This window comes from Cynara cardunculus (genome assembly GCF_001531365.2).
Source record: "Cynara cardunculus var. scolymus isolate 2C chromosome LG 4, CcrdV1, whole genome shotgun sequence".
Taxonomy (NCBI): domain Eukaryota; kingdom Viridiplantae; phylum Streptophyta; class Magnoliopsida; order Asterales; family Asteraceae; genus Cynara; species Cynara cardunculus.
Window position 1 is genome coordinate 5291636 of NC_037531.1, and position 21013 is coordinate 5312648.

Here is a 21013-nt window from a genome sequence, read left to right on the forward strand (position 1 = left end):
ATAAGGTAAGAAAACCTTTCTAAACAATATTTGATTACACACAGATTCTTAGTAAATGAGAAAAGAAATGTTGTAAAGAAAAGTTTCTTTACTTAAGCTAGGAAATGCTTAAAGTAAGAATTAGGTTTAAAGAGTGAGTTGTGCGCACTATCCATGGAGAAGAAACACTTCTATTTATACCCAGTGCATTAAATGTTCATTTAATGCAAAATGGCACGGTTAAAGTGTGTGTCAAGCCTTAAGAGGAAGGTTTGTCCTTTGCTACAGTGAATAGTACAAAAAGCACTATTCATGAGCAGACATTTTTACCAAAAGTTGGTGGGCAATAGAGTCAACTAGTCGGCTTCGTACCGTACCAACGTTTAGAAGGGTATGGGTTTGTTCTTTGTGTGTATAAGGACAAGACAACAACAATCGTGCTAAGCAAGCTTCCTTTGATCGCTGAATGCTGGAATAACCTGGAGGTCTCTTCAGCATTCGCTGAGGCTTGAGCAGTCTTCACACATATGTAGACAGGCTTATAATCACTGAGTATCGCTTCAGATCACGTACTCGACAATCCCTAATCTTCAGTTTCAGTCTTTGACATTAGCTTAAGGTTCTTTGGTGTGAGTGTTGTCTTCTTGAAGTATTGTTGTCTCTGATTGATGGAATTGAAAAGACAGAAACATAAATACAACGTATAAGTGAAAAATGATTATCATCAAATCAATTAGAGAGAGGATCAACAATCTCCCCTTATTTGATGATAACAAGACAACATAAAGAAAGTTGTCGTATCAAATAATAGTAAGGAAAAGTTACATATAAAGTAGATGTCCCTTTTTACTATTTTGGGATCTTTTTCAGTGAGTCAGCCTTTACTTGAGAATTTTCCTTAAGTTATATCTAAGAGAAAATTACAAGTATGGAAACTGAAACTGAAAGCTTATTCGTTGACTTATAGATTGTCAGTGAATGTAGAAAGTAACACTAGAACTCATAGACTTGTGTCTCTATTACTTTTTTAGGATTCCTTTTCAGTGAAGTACATGAAATACTCATTTTATTATCATTGGTAATATTACAAGTAGTTCAGTACATGTCTARTGCTTACARACTATAAGAATAATCACTGAAAGTAGACATAGTACAAAAAGTTACAAGGAAAAGTAAATTGTTGTTACAAAGAGAAAATATTCTAGAACACTTAGATCTATGTAGCTAGGTACATCTTCACCAAGGTTTCTTCGACGTAGGCATTAATGACTTTTCCAGGCATGCTATCATCTATCCAGAGCAAGAGGTAAACCAAATGACCCTGTTGGGACTTCCGCCTCATCGTTCCCTCGAGCCGGTCAAATCTGCGATTCTTAAACCCAACGCTCCTGTACCAATGCAGGAGCATCCCACATCGGTGAGGCTAGGGGGATTCATCTTCCTTATAAGGAAGGGGGGATCTTACTCCTACTAGTGACGCGTTTTAAAGCCGTGAGGGGTTGTTGCCGAGAGGGGCAGCCCAAAGCAGACAATATCATGTGGGCAGTTCCCTAGTTTTCGGTCCAACAATTGGTATCAGAGCTAGAGCCGCACCAATGTGGGGGGGGGAATGTTGGGACTTCCGCCTCATCGTTCCCTCGAGCCAGTCAAATCCACGATTCTTAAACCCAACGCTCCTGAAGCAATGCAGGAGCATCCCACATCGGTGAGGCTAGGGAGATTCATCTTCCTTATAAGGAAGGGGGGATCTTACTCCTACCAGTGACACGTTTTAAAGCCGTGAGGGGTTGTTGCCGAGAGGGGCAGCCCAAAGCGGACAATACCATGTGGGCGGTTCCCTAGTTTTCGGTCCAACAGACCCATTGGACATAGATGTAGCTCTGACATTTTCTGAAATCTGACTTCACCTTCATAGTCAAGGAATATAATTCCTAACTCAGGTTCAAAATGCAAAGATTGGGTGTATAGGGACTCTTATCTGGAAAGTCGAGATTCAGCATAGAAATGTCTATACTTTGATGACCCTTCAGGACTTCATCTAAGGAGAACCTTGTTTCATGTTCGTTCCTTAGGAATGGTCCATCATTAGGATCAGAGAGCTTGAGTTTCTTCTTCCCATCTTTCTTCAGAGATGGCCTGTCAAGGACTGCGACATACCTGGACATCTGTTTGATGAGATCGTTGATGGTATCCTCGATAATCGCCATATGTCTTGACTTGGATCGCTGAATGGCTTGTCTGATCTCCATCCATTCGCTGTATCCCTGGTGATGAGCATTAAGACCAGCATTCCACCATCTTTTGAACGTCCGCTGATGCTGACGCTAATAATCAGGCGGGGACTGATTCTCTTCTTCAGCTTTGCTTCGCTCCACCGCTTGTCCTTTTCCACCAGCTTCAGGTTCTTCTCATGCTCAGCTTCTGCAATAGAAAGAAGTTTATCCTAGGCTTGGACAACATTCACCTTTTTCTTGGACTTTCTCTTGGGGAGAACCTTCGCAGGTAGTGACTTGGCCAGCCTTAAGCTATCTTCAGTCTGCTTCTTTTGAAGCTCTAGCTCTTGTTCAGCCCGCAATGCCTCAAGTCTTTCAGCTTCAGAAAGGAAGTCAAACTCACCACAACTAAAGGTACAAAGAGAAATTTTTACTATAGTCTGGTCGAGTGACTCCTTTAGCTGAGTCATCTGCTGGTCGGTAGGAGCACTGGAGACAGGGTGATCAGGGACTCACTCCAGTCGATCGCAGGTGGATGATGGAATTTGAAGTTGATACTTTGAATTGATTACTACCTAGGAGGTAGAATCTTCAAATAAAGTTTGTTGAGGGATACTGAACAATACCTTCAAGTTTCCTTCCTCAACGACCGCCTTGCCTTTTGACTTAGGGCCCTGGTTCCTTGATGGAGCAGATTCACCATCCCTTCACTCCCCCTGTGATGTAGAATCCCTGAGGGTGACTCCCTTGGTGGCGGTTGATGGCTTCTGGTACTTGATGGAAAATTCATCTTCATCGTCATCGTCACCATCTACGTCACTTCCAGGGTCAAGGATGGTAGGTTCATCATCTTCATCGTCCTCATCTTCGTCTTCATCATCATCATCATCATCACCAGCAGCAGTAGTGATGGAAGGAGCATCATCCCTAGGGATGGCATCGAATACCTTAGTTGGAACAGCTTCGGTGGTCGGGATTAGAGGAGCAGCAACCGTTTCAGCTCTAGGAGCCTCAGCTTCAACTGTAACTGATACTGGAGCAGCAACAGGAGAAGAAGCAGCAACAACATCAGATGATCCACCAGTGTTGGAACTCATCTCCCCCTCTCTGGCTAAGACTTGAGAGAATTGGCCAGAGAGTTCATCCAAGCGCTGACGCTGGAGAACCATCATTTACTCAAGCCTTGACAGAGCACTGGCTAGAGTTGTCGTTGCCTCATGCATCTCATTGAGCTGAGTGCGATCATCGGCAGAGAAAGAAGGTGGGATCACTGGAGCTGGTTGACGGACAGCATCCAGGATCTGCTGAACAAGACCAGTCTGCTGAATGGCGAGAGCCTGAGCATCGTCAGCCCTGCTGGAGAGAGCTGCAATGGCGTTGGTGTTGGCTTGAACAGCTTCTTGGAGAGTCAGGAGGTGACTCTGAACTTCTTGGACATCCGCTTGGATAGCTAGGAAGTTTGCACAAAAAATCAGCCTGGCGGGGCATCTCCTGGTGTACTTCAGTTATCCTATAGAGAACTGAATCAACAGTGGGGAGGAGAAGTTTGATATCAGATACCATATCATAGTCATCATCAATCTCTTCATCCCCTCCATCTTCTTTCTCGCCCCCGTCCTCTTCATCTTCTTCAGCATCTGGATGATGCGTAGAAGAAGGACCTTCAAGAGAGGAAGCTCTGATACCACTTATTGGTCCCTTGAGGGTGTACAAGATAAGTAAAACAGTTTGTAGAAGGGGGGATGAATACAAACACAATATTTTCAAAATTTAAAATGTATATTGATAAAGAAGATCAATACAAATTTTACAAGACTGTTTGCGAAAAGATAAGGTAAGAAAACCTATCTAAATAATCTTTGATTACACACAAATTTTTAGCAAATGAGAAAAGAAATGTTGTAAAGAAAAGCTCTTTTACTTAAGCTAGGAAATGCTTAAAGTAAGAATTAGGTTTGAACAGTGAGTTGCGCGCACTCTGCATGGAGAAGAAACACTTCTATTTATACCCAGTGCATTAAATGTTCATTTAATGCAAAATGGTAGGGTTAGAGTGCGTGTCAAGCCTTAAGAGGAAGGCTTGTCCTTTGCTACAGTGAACAGTACAAAAAACTATTCATGAGCTGACATCCTTATGTAAAGTTGGTGGGCAATAGAGTCAACTAGTCGGCTTCATACTGTACCAATGTTTAGAAGGGTATGGGTTTGTCTTTTGTGTGTATAAGGACAAGACAACAACAATCGTGCTAAGCAAGCTTCCTTTGATCGCTGAATGCTGGAATAACCTGGAGGTCTCTTCAACATTCGCTGAGGCTTGAGCAGTCTTCACACATATGTAGAAAGGCTTGTAATCCCTAAGTACCGCTTCAAATCACGTACTCGTCAGTCCCTAATCTTTAATTTCAGTCTTTGACATTAGCTGAAGGTTCTTTGGTGTGAGTGTTATCTTCTTGAAGTATCGCTGTCTCTGATTGAATTACAATACAAGTTTTTCAGCGATCACTAAACAGGCTCAGTGATGATCGCTGGAACTGAAAAGACAGAAACATAAATACAACGTATAAGTGAAAATGGATTATCATCAAATCACTGAGAGAAAGGATCAACAGTCTGCTTCTCCAAATGAGTGTCTATACTCCACTTTCTTAAGTAATATTGAACCATCTAAGGTGTCTGAAGACTTAGCAGATCTGGACTAGATAATTGCGATGCAAGAGGAGCTGAATCAGTTTGAAGCGTTAAAGGTCTGGAGATTGGTTTCGCGTTACCATAATAAAACGATTATCGGTACAAAGTGGGTTTTCAAGAATAAGAAAGATGAAGACAGAGTTGTTGTCAGAAATAAGGCCCGACTTGTTGCTAAAGGATACAATCAGCAAGAAGTTGTTGACTACGATGAAACCTTTGACCCAGTAGCACGGATCGAAGCTATAAGGATGTTCTTGGCGTATGCAGCACACAAGAATTTCACGGTGTATCAGATGGACGTCAAGACAGCATTTCTTTATGGTCTTCTCAAAGAAGAAGTCTATGTTGCTCAACCGGAAGGTTTTGTGGATGAGTCAAAGCCTGACCATGTATATATTCTTGATAGAGCCTTATATAGTCTTAAACAAGCACCGAGAGCCTGGTACGATATTCTATCGGAATTTCTGGTAAAATCTGGTTTCTCGAAAGGTAACATTGATACAACTCTCTTCATTAAAAAAAAAAAGTCAAATATTATTTTGATACAAATTTATGTAAATGAAATAATATTTGAATCTACGAATCCAAAATATTGCAAAAACTTTTCTGCCTTAATGGTTTCTCGTTTTAAAATGAGCATGTTGGGTGAGATGAACTTCTTTTTAGGACTTCAAGTCAAACAATTATCTTCAGGAATTTTTATCTGTCAAACAAAATATGTTTTTGATATCCTGAAGAAATTTAATTTGGAAAAGTGTTCATCTTGTAAAACACCTATGGCTCATGGTTCAAAACTACATGCTGATCCATCTGGAAAAGCTGTAGATCAGAAAACATATAGATGCATGATTGGTTCTTTAATGTATTTAATGTCTTGTAGACCGGATATTATGTTTTCAACACATCTTTGTGCCAGATATTAGGCTAATCCAAAGGAGTCCCATTTAAGTGCCGTTAAGCGTATTTTTCGTTATCTTAAAGAGACTACCAATCTTGGTCTCTGGTATCCAAAGGGTACTAGCATTGAACTAACATCATATTCAGATGCAAATTACACAGGGTGTATGTTGGACAGGAAGAGTACTTCGGGTCATGTACAATTTTTGGGAGACAAACTCGTAAGCTAGGCTTCAAAGAAGCAAAATTGTGTATCCATTTCTACCGTTGAAGCAGAATACATAGCTGCTGCTAGCTGCTGTTCTCAAGTACTTTGGATGCAGACACAGCTTAGAGATTACGGTTTTTATTTTAATAAAATTCCCATTTATTGTGATTCAAAAAACGCAATTGCTATATCTTGCAATCTTGTTCAACACATTAAGACCAAACATATAGATATCTGATATCACTTTATTAAAGATCACGTTGAAAAGGGAACTATTGAATTATATTTTGTAAATACATAATTTCAACTAGCTGACTTATTCACAAAAGCTTTAGATGAAAAACGTTTCAGCTTTCTTGTATCTAAGTAAGGAATGTTAAATTTAAAATTTTGAATTTTTCTTAAAAACAGTTCAATTTATTGAACTGTGCTTAAGTCAAATACATTTTTTTCAAAATACATGTATTTCTTAATACAAGCCAGTATTTCAATCTTTTAAGGTGATTTAAAATCTTTTGATAGTGGAATCAATATTTGAGGGGGAGTGTTGAATTTTGTTCTTATTTTTTACTGATTCATTTTTTTTAGGGGGAGTTAACATATATGTATTATACTAACTGTTTAAAATTTTCTTACAGGTACTGTTAAAATATCTAATCTTAGAAAGATATTGACTTTAAAAGGATAAGTGTTTGTCCGATTTAGTCTAATCCGGACAACACTTTGTTCGATATAGACTTATATCCGGACAAAATAATGTTCGATTTAGACTAATCCGGACAAAAGGGTATTCAATAAACTCTTATTCCGATAAGATTAAATATATGATTTTGAACTTGTGGTAAATCGCTCAGTTGTGCGATTTGAGTCTAAATCGTTTGAAGAGTCATGCGATTTGAGCATATATCGCTCAAAGAGTCATCCGAATTTTGTTTATCCGGATGAAGAGTTATTCGATTTACATTTTTGAGTTATCCGATTTATAGACTTAATGTTGTGTGTGAGTATAAATTGGACAACCCATTGTTCGATTTATCTTAATCCGGACATCTCTTCGTTCAGATTAGAAGTTGAAGGGTTTTCACCTCCTATATAAATGCTCATCTGATTTTCTTTTCACCTTTTACTGTTTTACTCACATCGCTCATTAGTCTTTGTTCATCATCGTTATCGGACATTCAATCTTCAAGATCTTCATCTTTTTCTTCATCTATAATATGAACTTTTTGGGTTTGTTTGTTTGATTCTATAAGGTTCGAATCTAATATTCTCATTGTTGGACTTAATTGTTTGGATTTAATCGATCTATTTACTGTGATATCGTTTGGACTTAATGTTGAACTTGAACATGAACATATAATAATAAATCGAGGACTGTTTTGAAAAACACTAAAATCGTTCCTAACAAGAACACTAAATCTAAATCTTTTTTGTATTGAGGATTGTTGGTCATCTTAGCTTTAGTTTTAATCGGCTTTGTATCTTATTTAGGTTTTAGTGTCAAAATGATAATCGGTTTAGGTTTTTAGTTTTTTGTTTTGACCGGTTTTTTTGTCACCGGAGAAGGTGATTGGAGTTCTACTCCGGTCAACCTTGTCCGGTTTAGGTTTTTGACTTGGAATTTTTTGTTTTTTGTTTTTTGGTTTCATCTGGATTTCTAATTCGGGTGATTTCATTTTTTTTCCTGTTTTTTTCTTTTCATTTTATTTTCTTTTATTATTTTCATTTTATTTTCTTTTATTTTCTTTTATTTTCTTGTTATTGTTAAAAAAAATTAGTGTTAGTTTAGTTATAAAAAAATTAGTTTTAATTTTTTTTTCTTTGTGTGTCTTAGTTTTTTTTTTTTTTGCTCTAATTTTTTTTAATGTTTGTTATTTTTTAGTCTTTTGAAGGAAAATCAAATTTTTTTGGTAAATCTAGTGTTAGGTTGAGTATCTGGTTTTTGATATTATGGATTCATTCATTTGAGGATCTAATATTCTTTATTTTTACAGGAAAATGGCTGATGAACCTCAACGATCTGATGAGGAAACTCATATTCCCTCAGTCAGATCTGATAACTTAAACAACCCACCCCAGCCTACAAATGTTCCTATCCCAAATGAATCCATCCTTCCCCAGTATGTTTACCTTGATATTAAACCAAACAACCATCATTTTAATTTCGAAATGCCTTGCGAATATAGAATCATTCCTGAAATCCTCAGAGGACACCCCATCGCATATGCCTTAACAGCCACTGTGGAAGTCCCGATGGTTTACCTTCAACAGTTCTGGCATACCTTAACACAGTCAAAGGAAGGAGACGTTTATTTCTTTGAGGGGAATGTTGACGACTACATGAGCCGTCTAACCTTAAAAAGGCTTCGAAGAATACTCATATTGCCAGGACCAACTGCCTCTTGATTTGAAGAGTTAATAACTGACGAAGAGCTATGTAGAGACATCAGACAATTAGGATACTTGCAAGAGTTAACTAATCTGTCACAATTCAAGAAACGATTTATACCTTCAATATGGCACCTGCTATTCTCAATACTCAACCGGTGTTTAACATCAAAAACTGCCGGGATCGACACATGTAGCAGTCAATTTCTAAAGTTTTTTCACGGGATCGTCTTCAATCGTCGCTATGATCATGCTCTTATAATTTGGAATGAAATAGTGGAGTTGGTCAATGCTAAGAGATTTCCTTCAAAAGCTAGGAAATTTGTCTCGTTTCAACGATTTCTTCAACTTATCATTAAAGCAATGATGAACGCAAACGCAGACATTCCGGCCAGAGAAAGCAGTGAAGTTGGGCCATCATTCATAATGCAAATAATAAGAACTTATACATAATTTGAAGATCTCGAGTCTATCATGGAAATTCCAGCTGAACTTTTTGCCTAAGCAGATCAGAATGCTTGTTGTGTGTTAGAATATAGGTGAGTTATAGATCCTTTAGTTCAACCATAACCGGTTGAACTTGCCCCGGGATCCACCCATGTCTCAGTTGAGAGAGAGGGTCTAGATATAGATGAGACAGTTCAGGAACAAAGGGTACCTGAACAGGGTAGTGAGTAGAGAGAAAATGTAACTAAGAGGGGTAGTTTGACGAGGGGAGACTCTGATCTGCATCACACTACAACAGATAGTACTTCCACAACTTCTTCAAGCTCGAAAGATACATTATCAAATGATGAGGAAACTCAGGCTGATGATAATGTTGATGATGATGATGATGATAATGATAATAACAATGATGATGATGATGATGATGCTACTCATCCTGCGGCTAATGAAAACATTCAAGTCGAGGCAATCATAGATAATCTCGATGACATCTTTGATGCCAACCAAGATCAACAAACGTGTCCGAGTCTTCAGAGTTTATCATTTGATGTTGAGTTCACAGATGACTTCGGCAATGATTTTGGAGAGTTGCATCAATTCTTGAATGACATACCAGATGATGAAGATAAGGGAGTTCAATTTGAAAATGCTGAGAGAGTGTGTGAAGGGGACGGAGAAAAATATGGAGAGGGTGACTCTGGAGCTCAAAATGAAGAAAATACTCCTATCCCAGCCGATACACTTAGCTGGGCACCTACATCTGCTATCGACATTCATTCGTTGAATGTTGGTATTGAAACAGACATAGCTAGCCTAGTTATGCAAATGCACACCCCCCCCAACCACTATATTGCTTCTCAACAAGCAATCGCTTCATCTTCACACGAGGATTTAGCACATCATCTATCTGCTTCTCACTTGGAGAATGTAGATATTGAAACAAGTAGGCCTCTGCCCCAGCCTACGACTTCGATTCAGTGCACCTCGAGTTTAGCACTGATACACTTAAGTACATTTGAGTCTAGAGCATTCGTTGCTCAATCTGCAGTTCTTTGTGAACTAGCAGGAACGACCAGAATGGAGTCTTTAGACTTTCTACAAGGACAGGTCGGAAGTCCTACCAGTGCTAACATTCTGCCAACACTGAACGTAGGCACAACAGTTGTCTCAACTATTGTCACAACTAGTAATCTATGTGATCCAGGTGTTACTTTACCTGACTTTGTGTCAAAGGAATATTTGGATGGCGCCCTAAAGGCTGTCCAGGACACTATGACTGATTAGATCCTCAGTTTGAAAAGATTGATGAAGGGAAAAGAGCCAGTATCTGAAGAGCAACCATATGTGTCGTCACCACCGCCTGCTCCTGAACCTCCAAGGAAACAAGAACAAATGGTGGATGAGCTGAAATTATTACTGTACGCCAAGTTAATCTCGAGTTAAAATCCTGATGCGATAGACGCAGATCTGGTTGGGCTCGTAAGACAACAAGTAGAGGAGAATCCCACCGTGAAGGCCTCAGAATTTCTAGCTTTCCAGAGCGTTATAGCTACTAATTTCTCAAAGATTAGTACTATAATTGCTTCCAACACTCAAGCACTATCTCTTATGCAAAATTCCCTTGATGCCTTAACCAAAAGGTTATCAACTTTAGAAAACACTTGCCGAGCTTAGGCCACCATTTTGAAGAGAAGGCATGATCAGGAAGATCCTGATCCCCATGAGGGGGAGAGGAAGAGACAAAGGCTGGCTGAGTCGTCAATAGGTGTGGAAGGTGTTGCTGGGGAGCCAGAGTCTGAAAACGTGATTGAAGAAAATACGATTCCAGCAAGTACAAGAGAATGGACTACTGGCCAAGAATCAGCTGAGAATGTGACAGCTGTAGAGACAGATCTTGTAATGGAGCCAATGGTTGAAAAGCCGGCGGACTCCACAACATATCAAGTTGTTATTGGATCTGTCTGCTAAAGTTGGGTTCAATGAAGTCTTCTCAAGAGAACTGGTTGGTGTTCAAGACTATGGTGAAGATATTGATAATATTGATTTGTCAGCGGACATCTGCTTTGACTTTGAAACAGATATCCATGAAGATGATCCTATTTTCCCTTTTCAGGCTGATCATCAAAATACTTCTGAACCTCCTACCACAGTATCTCAAAGCACTTCTGATACTTCCAAGATGGCATTTGATCCTACTGAGATTTTCTCTAAAAATTATGTGTCATTCGCAATTCGTGCTAATGTTCCAGGTTTTGATAGAGCACGGATCAGAAAACCTTTTCTTGAAGACATTTATTTTGGCATTTTCATTCATCACCGAAAAGCTTTAAATGGTGACAGAATCCTTGGAATTCACAAAGAGACTCAAGAGTATCGCAATGAATACAAGCATTTCTTAAAAGCCAAGCGTCAACCGATTAGTCAAGTACGAACCAAACATCACATCATTTCTATCAAAAATATTGATGCTAATAAACTTGTTAGAGTTTGGTATCCCGTTTTTACCATTACAAGACAAGATGGACACATATGGACGTTTAGCGAAGCTGACCTTCCAAATCTCTACCTTGAAGATCTGGAGCATCTTTACCATAAACTTCGGGATCTCATTGTCAGAAAAGAAGGAGCGGTCGTTGGTTTAGAAGCTATAAAGAGATACCTAAAAAATCATGTCAAATTGTCTTTGGTCATTGATGTTCAAATGGGCTTTGAAGGTAATCAGAAAATTATAAATTTGAAAAGACCTAATCAAGATATTGAAGACATTGAAGGTTATCCTCTCTTTATCATTCTTGAAGATCTAGAGTTTGGGGTAATATATGATGGTGCAGACAGAGCGAAGAGGTTTATGAGGTTTAGTGAGCTAAATAAGTACTCTGACGATACTATCAAGCTTGTGCGAAGAATTCTTGAGAAAGTTAAAGTTGACAATGACAAAGCTTCAGAGCATGAAAAAATGAGTCTTAGAGAAAGGTATCTACTGATCAGTGTGTTAAATCTTCTGGATGATAAGTTACAGTATCGGAGTGCATTAAGAAGAATCGAGACTCACTTGGGCTTTAGAAAGTCAAAATTTACTATTTCTTGTGCTTGAATCCAAAGGGGGAAAATGTTGTATTCAATGCTATGCATTTAATGTTGTATTCAAACAAGTTTCTTCTATTTTGTAATAGATTAGCCTTTAATGATTTCTAGTATAAATAGGGTAATTATAGTTGTAATTAGTGTTGAGCTAATCATTTTTGTAATCATTACAAGATTTATACAAAAACACTTGGGTGAAATTCTCTCTCTAGTTTGATCGTCTTGTTCATTGAAGATTATCTGATTTGGTGATATTTTGGGAATTACATGAATCTTGTCGAGCAAGATAGTTTTTGTCTTGTCATTTTGCACAGAAAGGACAAACCCATACCTTTCAAAGTAAAGCACTGTATGGAGTCCTCCTTTGAATCCAAACATGCTTACAAACTTTATGAAGAGGACTGTTCATATACAGCCAAAAGAATTGTATACTACAACAAAGGACAACTTTTTCTCTAAAAGCTTGCCACATGCTTTGTACATTCTGAATTGCATTTAATGCAATGAGTATAAATAGCTGAGTAGTTCTCATCTCAGTTATCACTTATCTTCTTTAAACTTACCCAAGAAGATACTTCTCTCTCTACTTTCTGCCTAAGAGAAAGACCCACTTTAACAAGTGAAGAACGCATTACTTCTTATCTTCTTTCTTGTAGCAAGTCTTTTCTTATTGTTATCTGTAATTTTGTGTTTATATTAGATTGTTTAGATAAGTTATGTATCCTATCTCTTCTACAAACAATCTGTAAAATTTGTATTGAGCTTTTTTATCCATATATAATTTTTAAAAATGAAAGCTATTGTGTTTGTATTCACCCCCCTCCTTTCTACAATCTGTTACCTATAAACTCTTGTAGATTCGGTTGGGGCCAACAAATACTATCAGAGCAGAGTTTGTTTTTGTGTTGTATTGTTATTTTATTGGTGTTTTATTATCTCTTCTTTCTTAGATAATTTATTTACCTTTCAACGGATTTGCAAAACATTAGCACAAACTTTCATGACAATGGCTCCCTTGCAAAACCTCCCTTGTTTATCAGAGACAACTTCAGTCTCTTGAAGAACCAGATGTCTCTCTTCTTGGAAGGTGTGGATCCTGAGATTCCATACTATGTAGAGAATGGACCTTATGATCCATTCGCTATCTCTCCAATAGTTCCTGCTACTGCTACGACTACTGCGATTCCTGAACGGCAGATTCCGAAGCTCCCTCGTCAATTGAGTGATGAAGACGAGAAGAATATGGATTTAGACACTCGTGCGAGGTCTTTAATAGTCATAGATCTTCTTGACGAGGTTTATCACTCTGTGATGAAGCTTAAAACCTTGAAAACCATGTGGGACACTCTCTGTGTTCAATATGAAGTACAAGAATCGAGAAAGAATAATATAGTAAAACAATATGAAAGTTTTTTTGGTGAAAAAATTAAATCTTTGTCTGAAGTACATCTCAACGATTTAATTATCTTCACATCGATTTGAGGACAATTGGAATAGAATATTTCAACTCAGAAATACTGACAAAATTCCTTGAATGTTTTCCAGAAGCATGAGATCAGTATACCATGTGTCTCAAGATGTCCAAAGACATGTCCTCTCTTTCTCTCAGTTCTCTTTATGAGATTTTGCTTAATCATAAGTAATCCCGTCAGCTGAAGAAGAATCTTATAAATGACTCCAAGGAAATGAAAATCTCTCGGTTAGCTTTGATCTCTGATAGCCCTTCAGCTGACCTTCTATTTCTTCTATTTCTTCTTCTGTTTCTATCACTGACTTATATCCTTTTACTCTGAGGACTTGACAGAAGCTAATCTTTCAGAGTTTGATGATTCGTTGGCCCTTCTAACTAATGTCACTTTGCGAGTGGATGTAGGTCGAAGAAAGCTGAAAAGCCAAAGTCAAACCCCATTAACAAGGCTTCAACGAGCTTCTACAACTATCAATGCAAATGTCACTTTGCGAGTGGATGTAGGTCGAAGAAAGCTGTGACGCCATCTTCCAATCTCCCATCCTTCTTCAGGCCTCAAAAGGACAAGTACCTGAAACTAAAGGAGAAGTACAAAAAGATGAAGAATCTTCATCATAAAGGCAAATGTCTTGTTGTTGAAGTATAACTGGCTGATTCTTTTGATAAATCATCCTCTAACGAGCAAGACACGACCTACCTATGTCTCATGGATAAGGATGTCAAAGATGAACAATCTGTAATTTTGTGTTTATCTTAGATTGTTTAGATAGGTTCTGTATCCTATCTCTTCTGCAAACAATTTGTAAAATTTATATTGATCTTCTTTATCAATATATAATTTTTAAAAGTGAAAGTTGTTGTGTTTGTATTCATTGCCCCCCCTACAAACTGTTACCTGTAAACTCTTGTAGATCCGGTTGGGACCAACAATGGATTGATGAATAGAGTATATAACGAATATGTTGATAAATTTGTTATTATATTTATCGACGATATTTTTATATACTCTCCATCAGAAGTTGAACATGCAGAACATCTTCGTTTAATTCTCGAACTTTTGAAAAAGGGAGAAATTGTAAACAAAGTTGTCCAAGTGTGAATTTTGGTTGAAAAAAATCCAATTTTGGGTCATATTGTTTCTGAGGCAGGGGTAAAAGTGGATCTTGCAAAGATTGAGGCTATTGAGAGATGTGAAGTACCAAGAACCCCCACCGAGAGTCGTAGTTTTTTGGTCTAGCGGGGTATTATCGTAAATTTATTTAAGACCTCTCACGTATTGATGCACTTGTGACCAAGCTGGTAAGGAAGAGTGTTAAGTATGAACGGGGAGAGGATCAGATTAAAGCCTTCAAATTATTGGAAAATCGTTTATGCAGTGCTCTGATATTTTCATTACCAGAAGATTCAGAAGATTTTATGGTGTATAGTGATGCTTCAAAACTGGGTCTGAGTGTGTATTGATACAGAAAGGGAAAGTTATTCCATACGCTTCCAGACAGTTAAAAGATCACGAGAAATAGTACCCTACGCACGACATGGAGCTCGCAGTCGTCATTTTTGCATTTAAGATTTGGGGGCATTACTTACTAGGAACCAAATGTCAGATTTACACAGATCATAAAATTCTTAAACATTTGTTTAACCAAAAGAAATTAAATATGCGGCAAATACGATGGATTGAACTGGTGAATAATTATGATTGTGAAATCCTTTATCACTCCAGAAAGGCAAACGTGGTGGCCGACGCACTTAGTCGAAAAGAAAAAAGTGAAACAATCAAAGTCATTGCAATGAGAACAAAATTAACCCTGACATTCTTAACGAGATTTTGAGATGTCAATGTGAAACAGTTAAGGACGAAAATTTCAAAGTCGAAAAATTTGGTGGATTAATATCGACTTTCACAAAGAAAGATAAAGGGATTCTATATTTCCAAGATAGAATCTGGGTACCACGTTTCAGGAATAACCGTGAATTAATTTTAGATGAAAGTCACAGGTCATGATACTTAATTCATCTAGGTACCAATAAGATGTATAAAGATTTAAAACCATTCTATTTGTGGCCAGGATTGAAGAAAAGATATTACAAAATATGTGAAGCGATGTTTGACATGTCTACAAGTGAAGATTGAGCATTAACGACCATACGGGAATTTGCTGTCTGTGAAAATTCATGTATGGAAGTGGGGTTATATCACAATAGATATCATGAAGTTACCGCGAACTCCAAAGAGGTATGATGCTATATTGGTTATTGTAGACCGTCTAATAAAATTTGCGCACTTTCTACCAATTAAGGAGAATTATCATTTAGAAAGGCTTGCAAAGATTTATATTGAAGAAATAGTAACTCGTCAAGGTGTTCCTTTGTCAATCGTCTCATATAGGGACAACATCTTTACCTCTAAATTTTGGGAGAGCTTTTAAAGAGCTATGGGATCTCAGATCAGATTGAGTACGACGTATCACCTTCAGACAGATGGGTAGAGTGAAAAAATAATTTAGACTCTTGAAGATATGTTGAGAGCTTGTATTATCGACTTCGGGGGTTCATGGATAAATCATATGCCTTTGATTGAATTTGCATACAACAATAGTTACCATTCAAGCATTCAAGCGGCACCGTATGAGGTTTTGTATGGCCAAAAGTGCAGAACGTCGTTGTATTGGAATGAAGTGGGGAGAAACAATTGACTGGTCAAGAGATTGTCAATTAACTACTGAAAATATAGATCAAATCCGAGAATGAATTAAAACAGCTTAGGACCGACAGAAAAGTTACGTCGACAGACGCTGAAAACCGATTGAATTTATGGTAGAAGATTTTATGGTAGGAGATTTTGTTTGCTTGATCCGAATATGGAAGCACTGTTACCTGACGTGCAAGTTGATGATAAGTTAAATTTCGTGGAAACCCCTGAGGCCGTCACTAAGTGGAAGACAAAAGTTTTGAGAAATAAAAAAAATAAGTCTTGTGAAAGTATAGTGGCGTTTTCATAAGGGTCAAGAAGCTGCTTGAGAACTAGAGTTGGAGATGAGATCAAAATATCCTCAGTTGTTTAATTGAATGAATTACGGGACATAATTATTTTGAGGGGAGAATAATATGATAACTGGTTAATCGGTTATAAAACTCAGGGTTTGTTTTTGAAAAGTGGTGGTAAGTTGAGGGGTTTGATCTATTATTATGGTGAAAATCATTTAAAACTTACCCGACGCCTCATGATTTTATATATATGATAATATGAGATAATTATATTATCTCATTGGGATGGTAATTGTGAAGTAGAAACGAAAAGAAGTCTTCTTGTGTATTCTTTGAGCCGAGAAATTTGAAGCAATCAAAAAAGGAAAGAAAGAAGGTTGATTATGTGATTACTACCTGAATAATTGTTGATATTCATTTTCATATCTTCATCTCTTGTGATTTATAAGGTGATTTTATTTTACAATTTTCATCTTATTATGTTGAAATTGGAACTGTAGGGTTCATTACATGGTGATGATATAAAACTGTTTTTGATGCTATGATTAGCATAATTGTGGTATTTTGATATGTTTATATCAAGTGAATGAAATAAAGGTAACATATCAAAGAAATGTGTATTTTGGTTATAATATGAACGATCAATATGAACATAGTAGCTGTCAACATGAATGAGCGTATACTCAATGTTTAATAATGAACATTGTTCACATTGACAACTTGTTCATTAGTGAACACTATTCACCAGTCACACATATGTACATATTTAGGTATGTGTTCACTAATGAACATTTTCATATATGTTATATTTTCATTGGTAAAAAATATTCATAAACTACTCATGTATAACAGGTTTTCATTAATTCACAACATTCATAAGTTAAACATTATATATTAATAAATGAATGAATAATTAAAGCTTGATGTCGGTTTCAAAACGATGGAGTAATTATCATAAAAGTAATTAATGTTAAAAGAAATCTCCCTACTTTTTTTCCAAAATAACACTTAGTTCATGATTGTTCACCTATGTTTATTAAACATCATTTTTTAATTAGTTACAAAAATGTCATGAAGAATTTTATCCATAGGTTACAAAGATGAAAGGCTAGGATTTGTTCACAAAATTAATACCATATATTCGGTTAACAAATCAACTCTGATATATAATTATAAAAACTTAATATTATATTAATATATATTTTTAAAGGTTATTATTTTCTACCTTTATTTTTGTAATGTTTTTTAATATTAAATTAATGATGAAAATATATTTTATTTTATGTTTTTAATGTTGGATTGTTTTAAAATATTGAAAAGTGATGTGTTAGAAGAAAGAAATTAACAATTTGTTTTATACAAAATGGAAAAGAAAGTCGAATATTATAATTTATGATTGAGACTGATTTGGACATGGAAAGTTTATAAATACATTTTATTTATTTTTTATAAAATCAAAGTTCAGAATTTCTCTACTACTTCTTCTTCTTCTTCTCTTCTTCTTCCCTCCTTTGATAAGCAAAGCAGCGTTTAGAATAAGATGTTCCCATCTTTTGGTCTTCACTAAGCTGATTCATTTTGCTTTGCTGCTATGGATTTTGGGGGTCTCTACGATTTGGATCCTAATCCCAAATGCTATGTTCAAGTTGGATCTGGGTTCAAACAGGAAAGGTCTCTTTCTGCTACTGCTCATAATCAAGACGAATGGAGGGATTTAAAACTTCCAAAAATTACTCAACAGGATATCTCAAAGGCAATGCTCAGATCTAATACCACCTCTCACTCTGCTTATTCTGATTCTCAGAATATGCTTAGCTTTTCTTCACCAAATACTCTCACATTGCCTTACTATGCTCCAAACACTGCAGGTAGTGGTAGGCACTCTATGCTTCTTTTTTCTTTTTCCAATCTCTCTGTGTTTTTTTTTTTTTTTTTTGAAATGTCTTCAATGCTGATGTGGGGTTGCTTAACATATATATATATATATATATATATATATGCTTCTGTAAGACATTTCCACAAAATCTTGGTAATAATAATAATAATAATAATAATAATAAAGGTACAGTTTTTTCCTGCAAGTTTAAGGAGAAATGGTAAAGAATCAAACTTAATGTTATGTTTTCTTGATGCATTAAGAGATTCTTTCCTTGTCATTCTACTTCCATCTTTTGAGGCCTGATCAAAAAGAAGCAATTTCTTATGTATGCTTGTTGGAATTAATTGAAGGTAATGGTTGTGGTTCTGGAGGGAGTTTGATGGCAGGGGTGAGAGGACCATTCACAGCATCACAATGGATGGAGTTAGAACACCAAGCATTGATCTACAAATACATCACTGTCAATGCACCTGTCCCTTCTAATCTCCTTATCCCCATCAGAAAGGCCCTTGAAACAGCTGCCTTTTCGGGAACCCATCTAAGAAACACTACTTGTAAGTTACTTTCTTCTTAATCTCTTTAAACCCAAGTAAACAATTCAGCTGCTTGATAGATAGATAGAGAGTTCATAGTACAGCAATTTGATGATGAATTCATGTTTTGAGCAGATGGATGGGGTGCTTTCCATCTGGGCTTCTCCAACAGCTCTGATCCAGAGCCTGGGAGGTGTCGTAGAACAGATGGGAAGAAGTGGCGGTGCTCTAGGGACGCGGTTGCAGATCAAAAATACTGCGAGCGCCACATGAACAGAGGCCGACATCGTTCAAGAAAGCCTGTGGAAGGCCAAACTGGCCATTCCGTCTCCAACGGACCTACCACCACCGCTGCTGTTGCTGCCGCCAAAGTCTCCGCATCAGCTGCAGTGGTAACCACTACCTCCACCATTGTCAGCCACTTGCATCAACTTAGTAGCAGCAATAGAATGCAGCCTGCAGCATATTCCCATGATATAAGGTATAAAAAAAGATTCACCATTTTAATCCAGTTTAATTCTTTCAGTGAAGATCCCTTTTATATATTGAATTTTTGGCAAAGGATTGCCATGGCTTTTGATAATAAGTTTGGAAATATAGATTTTACCAATGGGTTCTTTTTCCCTTCTCTTTGATATTTAGTGGTACAAGTCTTGATCTGTGATTCAATGTGCAGAAGTTTCTTAAACAAGGGAAATGAGAAAACTGAAGATGCAATAGGCCATTCATCCATTGGCCTAAAACAGAATCCATCCGAATTTGGGCTTGTTTGCTCGGATTCCTTGCTGAACCCACTGCAAAAAAATGAGGATGGGGGTCACAAATCCCAAAACTCCCTTCGTCAATTCATGGATAATTGGCCACAATCCGATAGAACACAACTCTCCATCTCAATTCCAATACCCCCCTCAGACTTCATGTCTTCAACTTCATCCCCTATCAGCGAAAGACTCAACCTTTCGCCTCTAAGAATGGGGTTGGGAGTGGGAAATAATAGCGAAAGGTCACAATGGATCCCAGTTTCTTGGGAAAGTTCAATGGGTGGGCCGTTAGGCGAAGTGTTAAACAATAGCCCCTCGGCTCTAAGTCTGATGACAGATGGTTGGGAAAGTAGCCAACAGATGACCTTGTCTCCAACTGGAGTGTTGCAAAAGAGAGCATTTGGTTCTCTTTCAAATAGCAGCACAGGAAGCAGCCCAAGAACAGGATCAACAACACTTATGACTTCCTCCTTGCCCTTAATGTAAACTTAAATCCAATCTCTTTTTTTAATTAAATTTTGTATGTTTAATCTGTTTGTTTATGTTGTATGCTTGGAAAAACACTTTCTGACCGAAATGAAATGCAAATGAATGATGGGGGGAAAAGCAAAGTGTTCAAATTTTTATGGATGATTGGTGGTTGTGGGATTCATCAAGATCTGATTTTTGTTGGTAGTATTGAAGAATTATTATCAAGTGTGAATTATGAATGCACTATTTGGTTGGTGGGAGGCATGTTTGTTGTTGGGTGGATATAACTCAAAGGGGAAACCTGTGGGGCTCTCTCTCTCTCTCTCCCCCATCCCCAAAAAACAGTCTTTCAAATTCACCCTACTGAAAATGGTAATGAATATGGGTCCAACATGCCATTCTTGATAAGTGCTTGGCATTTCTTGAGGTATTTTATGTATATTAATGTAACATGGTTCAAAAATATGTATCATGAGTTGATGGGCAGATTTGTGGTAAGTACAACGTGTACGTGTGTTTCTGTTTGAAGCTGAGAGGCAACGGTTGAGAAACCAAAGTAGTTCCAAAATGGGTATATATCGTGCCATTTTTTCATCTCTCAACCTAGAAATAAAAGCTGAGAAGAAGAAACAAGAAGATAAGATATACAAGTAGAGAAGAAACAAAAGAGGCATAATGAAGTTGGAAAATTCGTATACCAAACCACAAGGTTGTGGCGTAGTGGTTGAGAACCCGAGGATATGGTGGAATATTCCGTTGTGGACATTGAGGGTCCGTTTGATTCGTAGGAATGGAAAATATTTGGAGGACATGGAATTCAAATTCATTCAAATCTCGTGTTTGGTTTGCAGGATTGTTCGGATTTGAAATCCATCAAACAATAGATTTTGAAATCCCACGAGGGTGGTTGGGATTTCACACGATTTCGTAGGATTTGTATATAATAATATGTAAAAAATATTTGTTTTTTTAATAATCAATTAATAAAAAGGTAAATTACTTATTTTTA

The 21013-nt window shown here is 37.2% G+C and overlaps 1 protein-coding gene across 1 annotated transcript; it reads left to right on the forward strand.

Moving 5' to 3' along the window:
- The first annotated feature begins 17951 nt into the window (after positions 1 to 17951).
- On the forward strand, positions 17952 to 20094 carry LOC112510796 (growth-regulating factor 6-like). The gene is made up of 4 exons (XM_025116144.1): positions 17952 to 18234; positions 18611 to 18793; positions 18908 to 19226; positions 19449 to 20094. The coding sequence occupies exons 1-4, from the start codon at positions 17952 to 17954 to the stop codon at positions 20017 to 20019; spliced, it is 1356 nt and encodes a 451-aa protein (XP_024971912.1). The 3' UTR covers positions 20020 to 20094.
- The last annotated feature ends 919 nt before the right edge of the window (positions 20095 to 21013 follow it).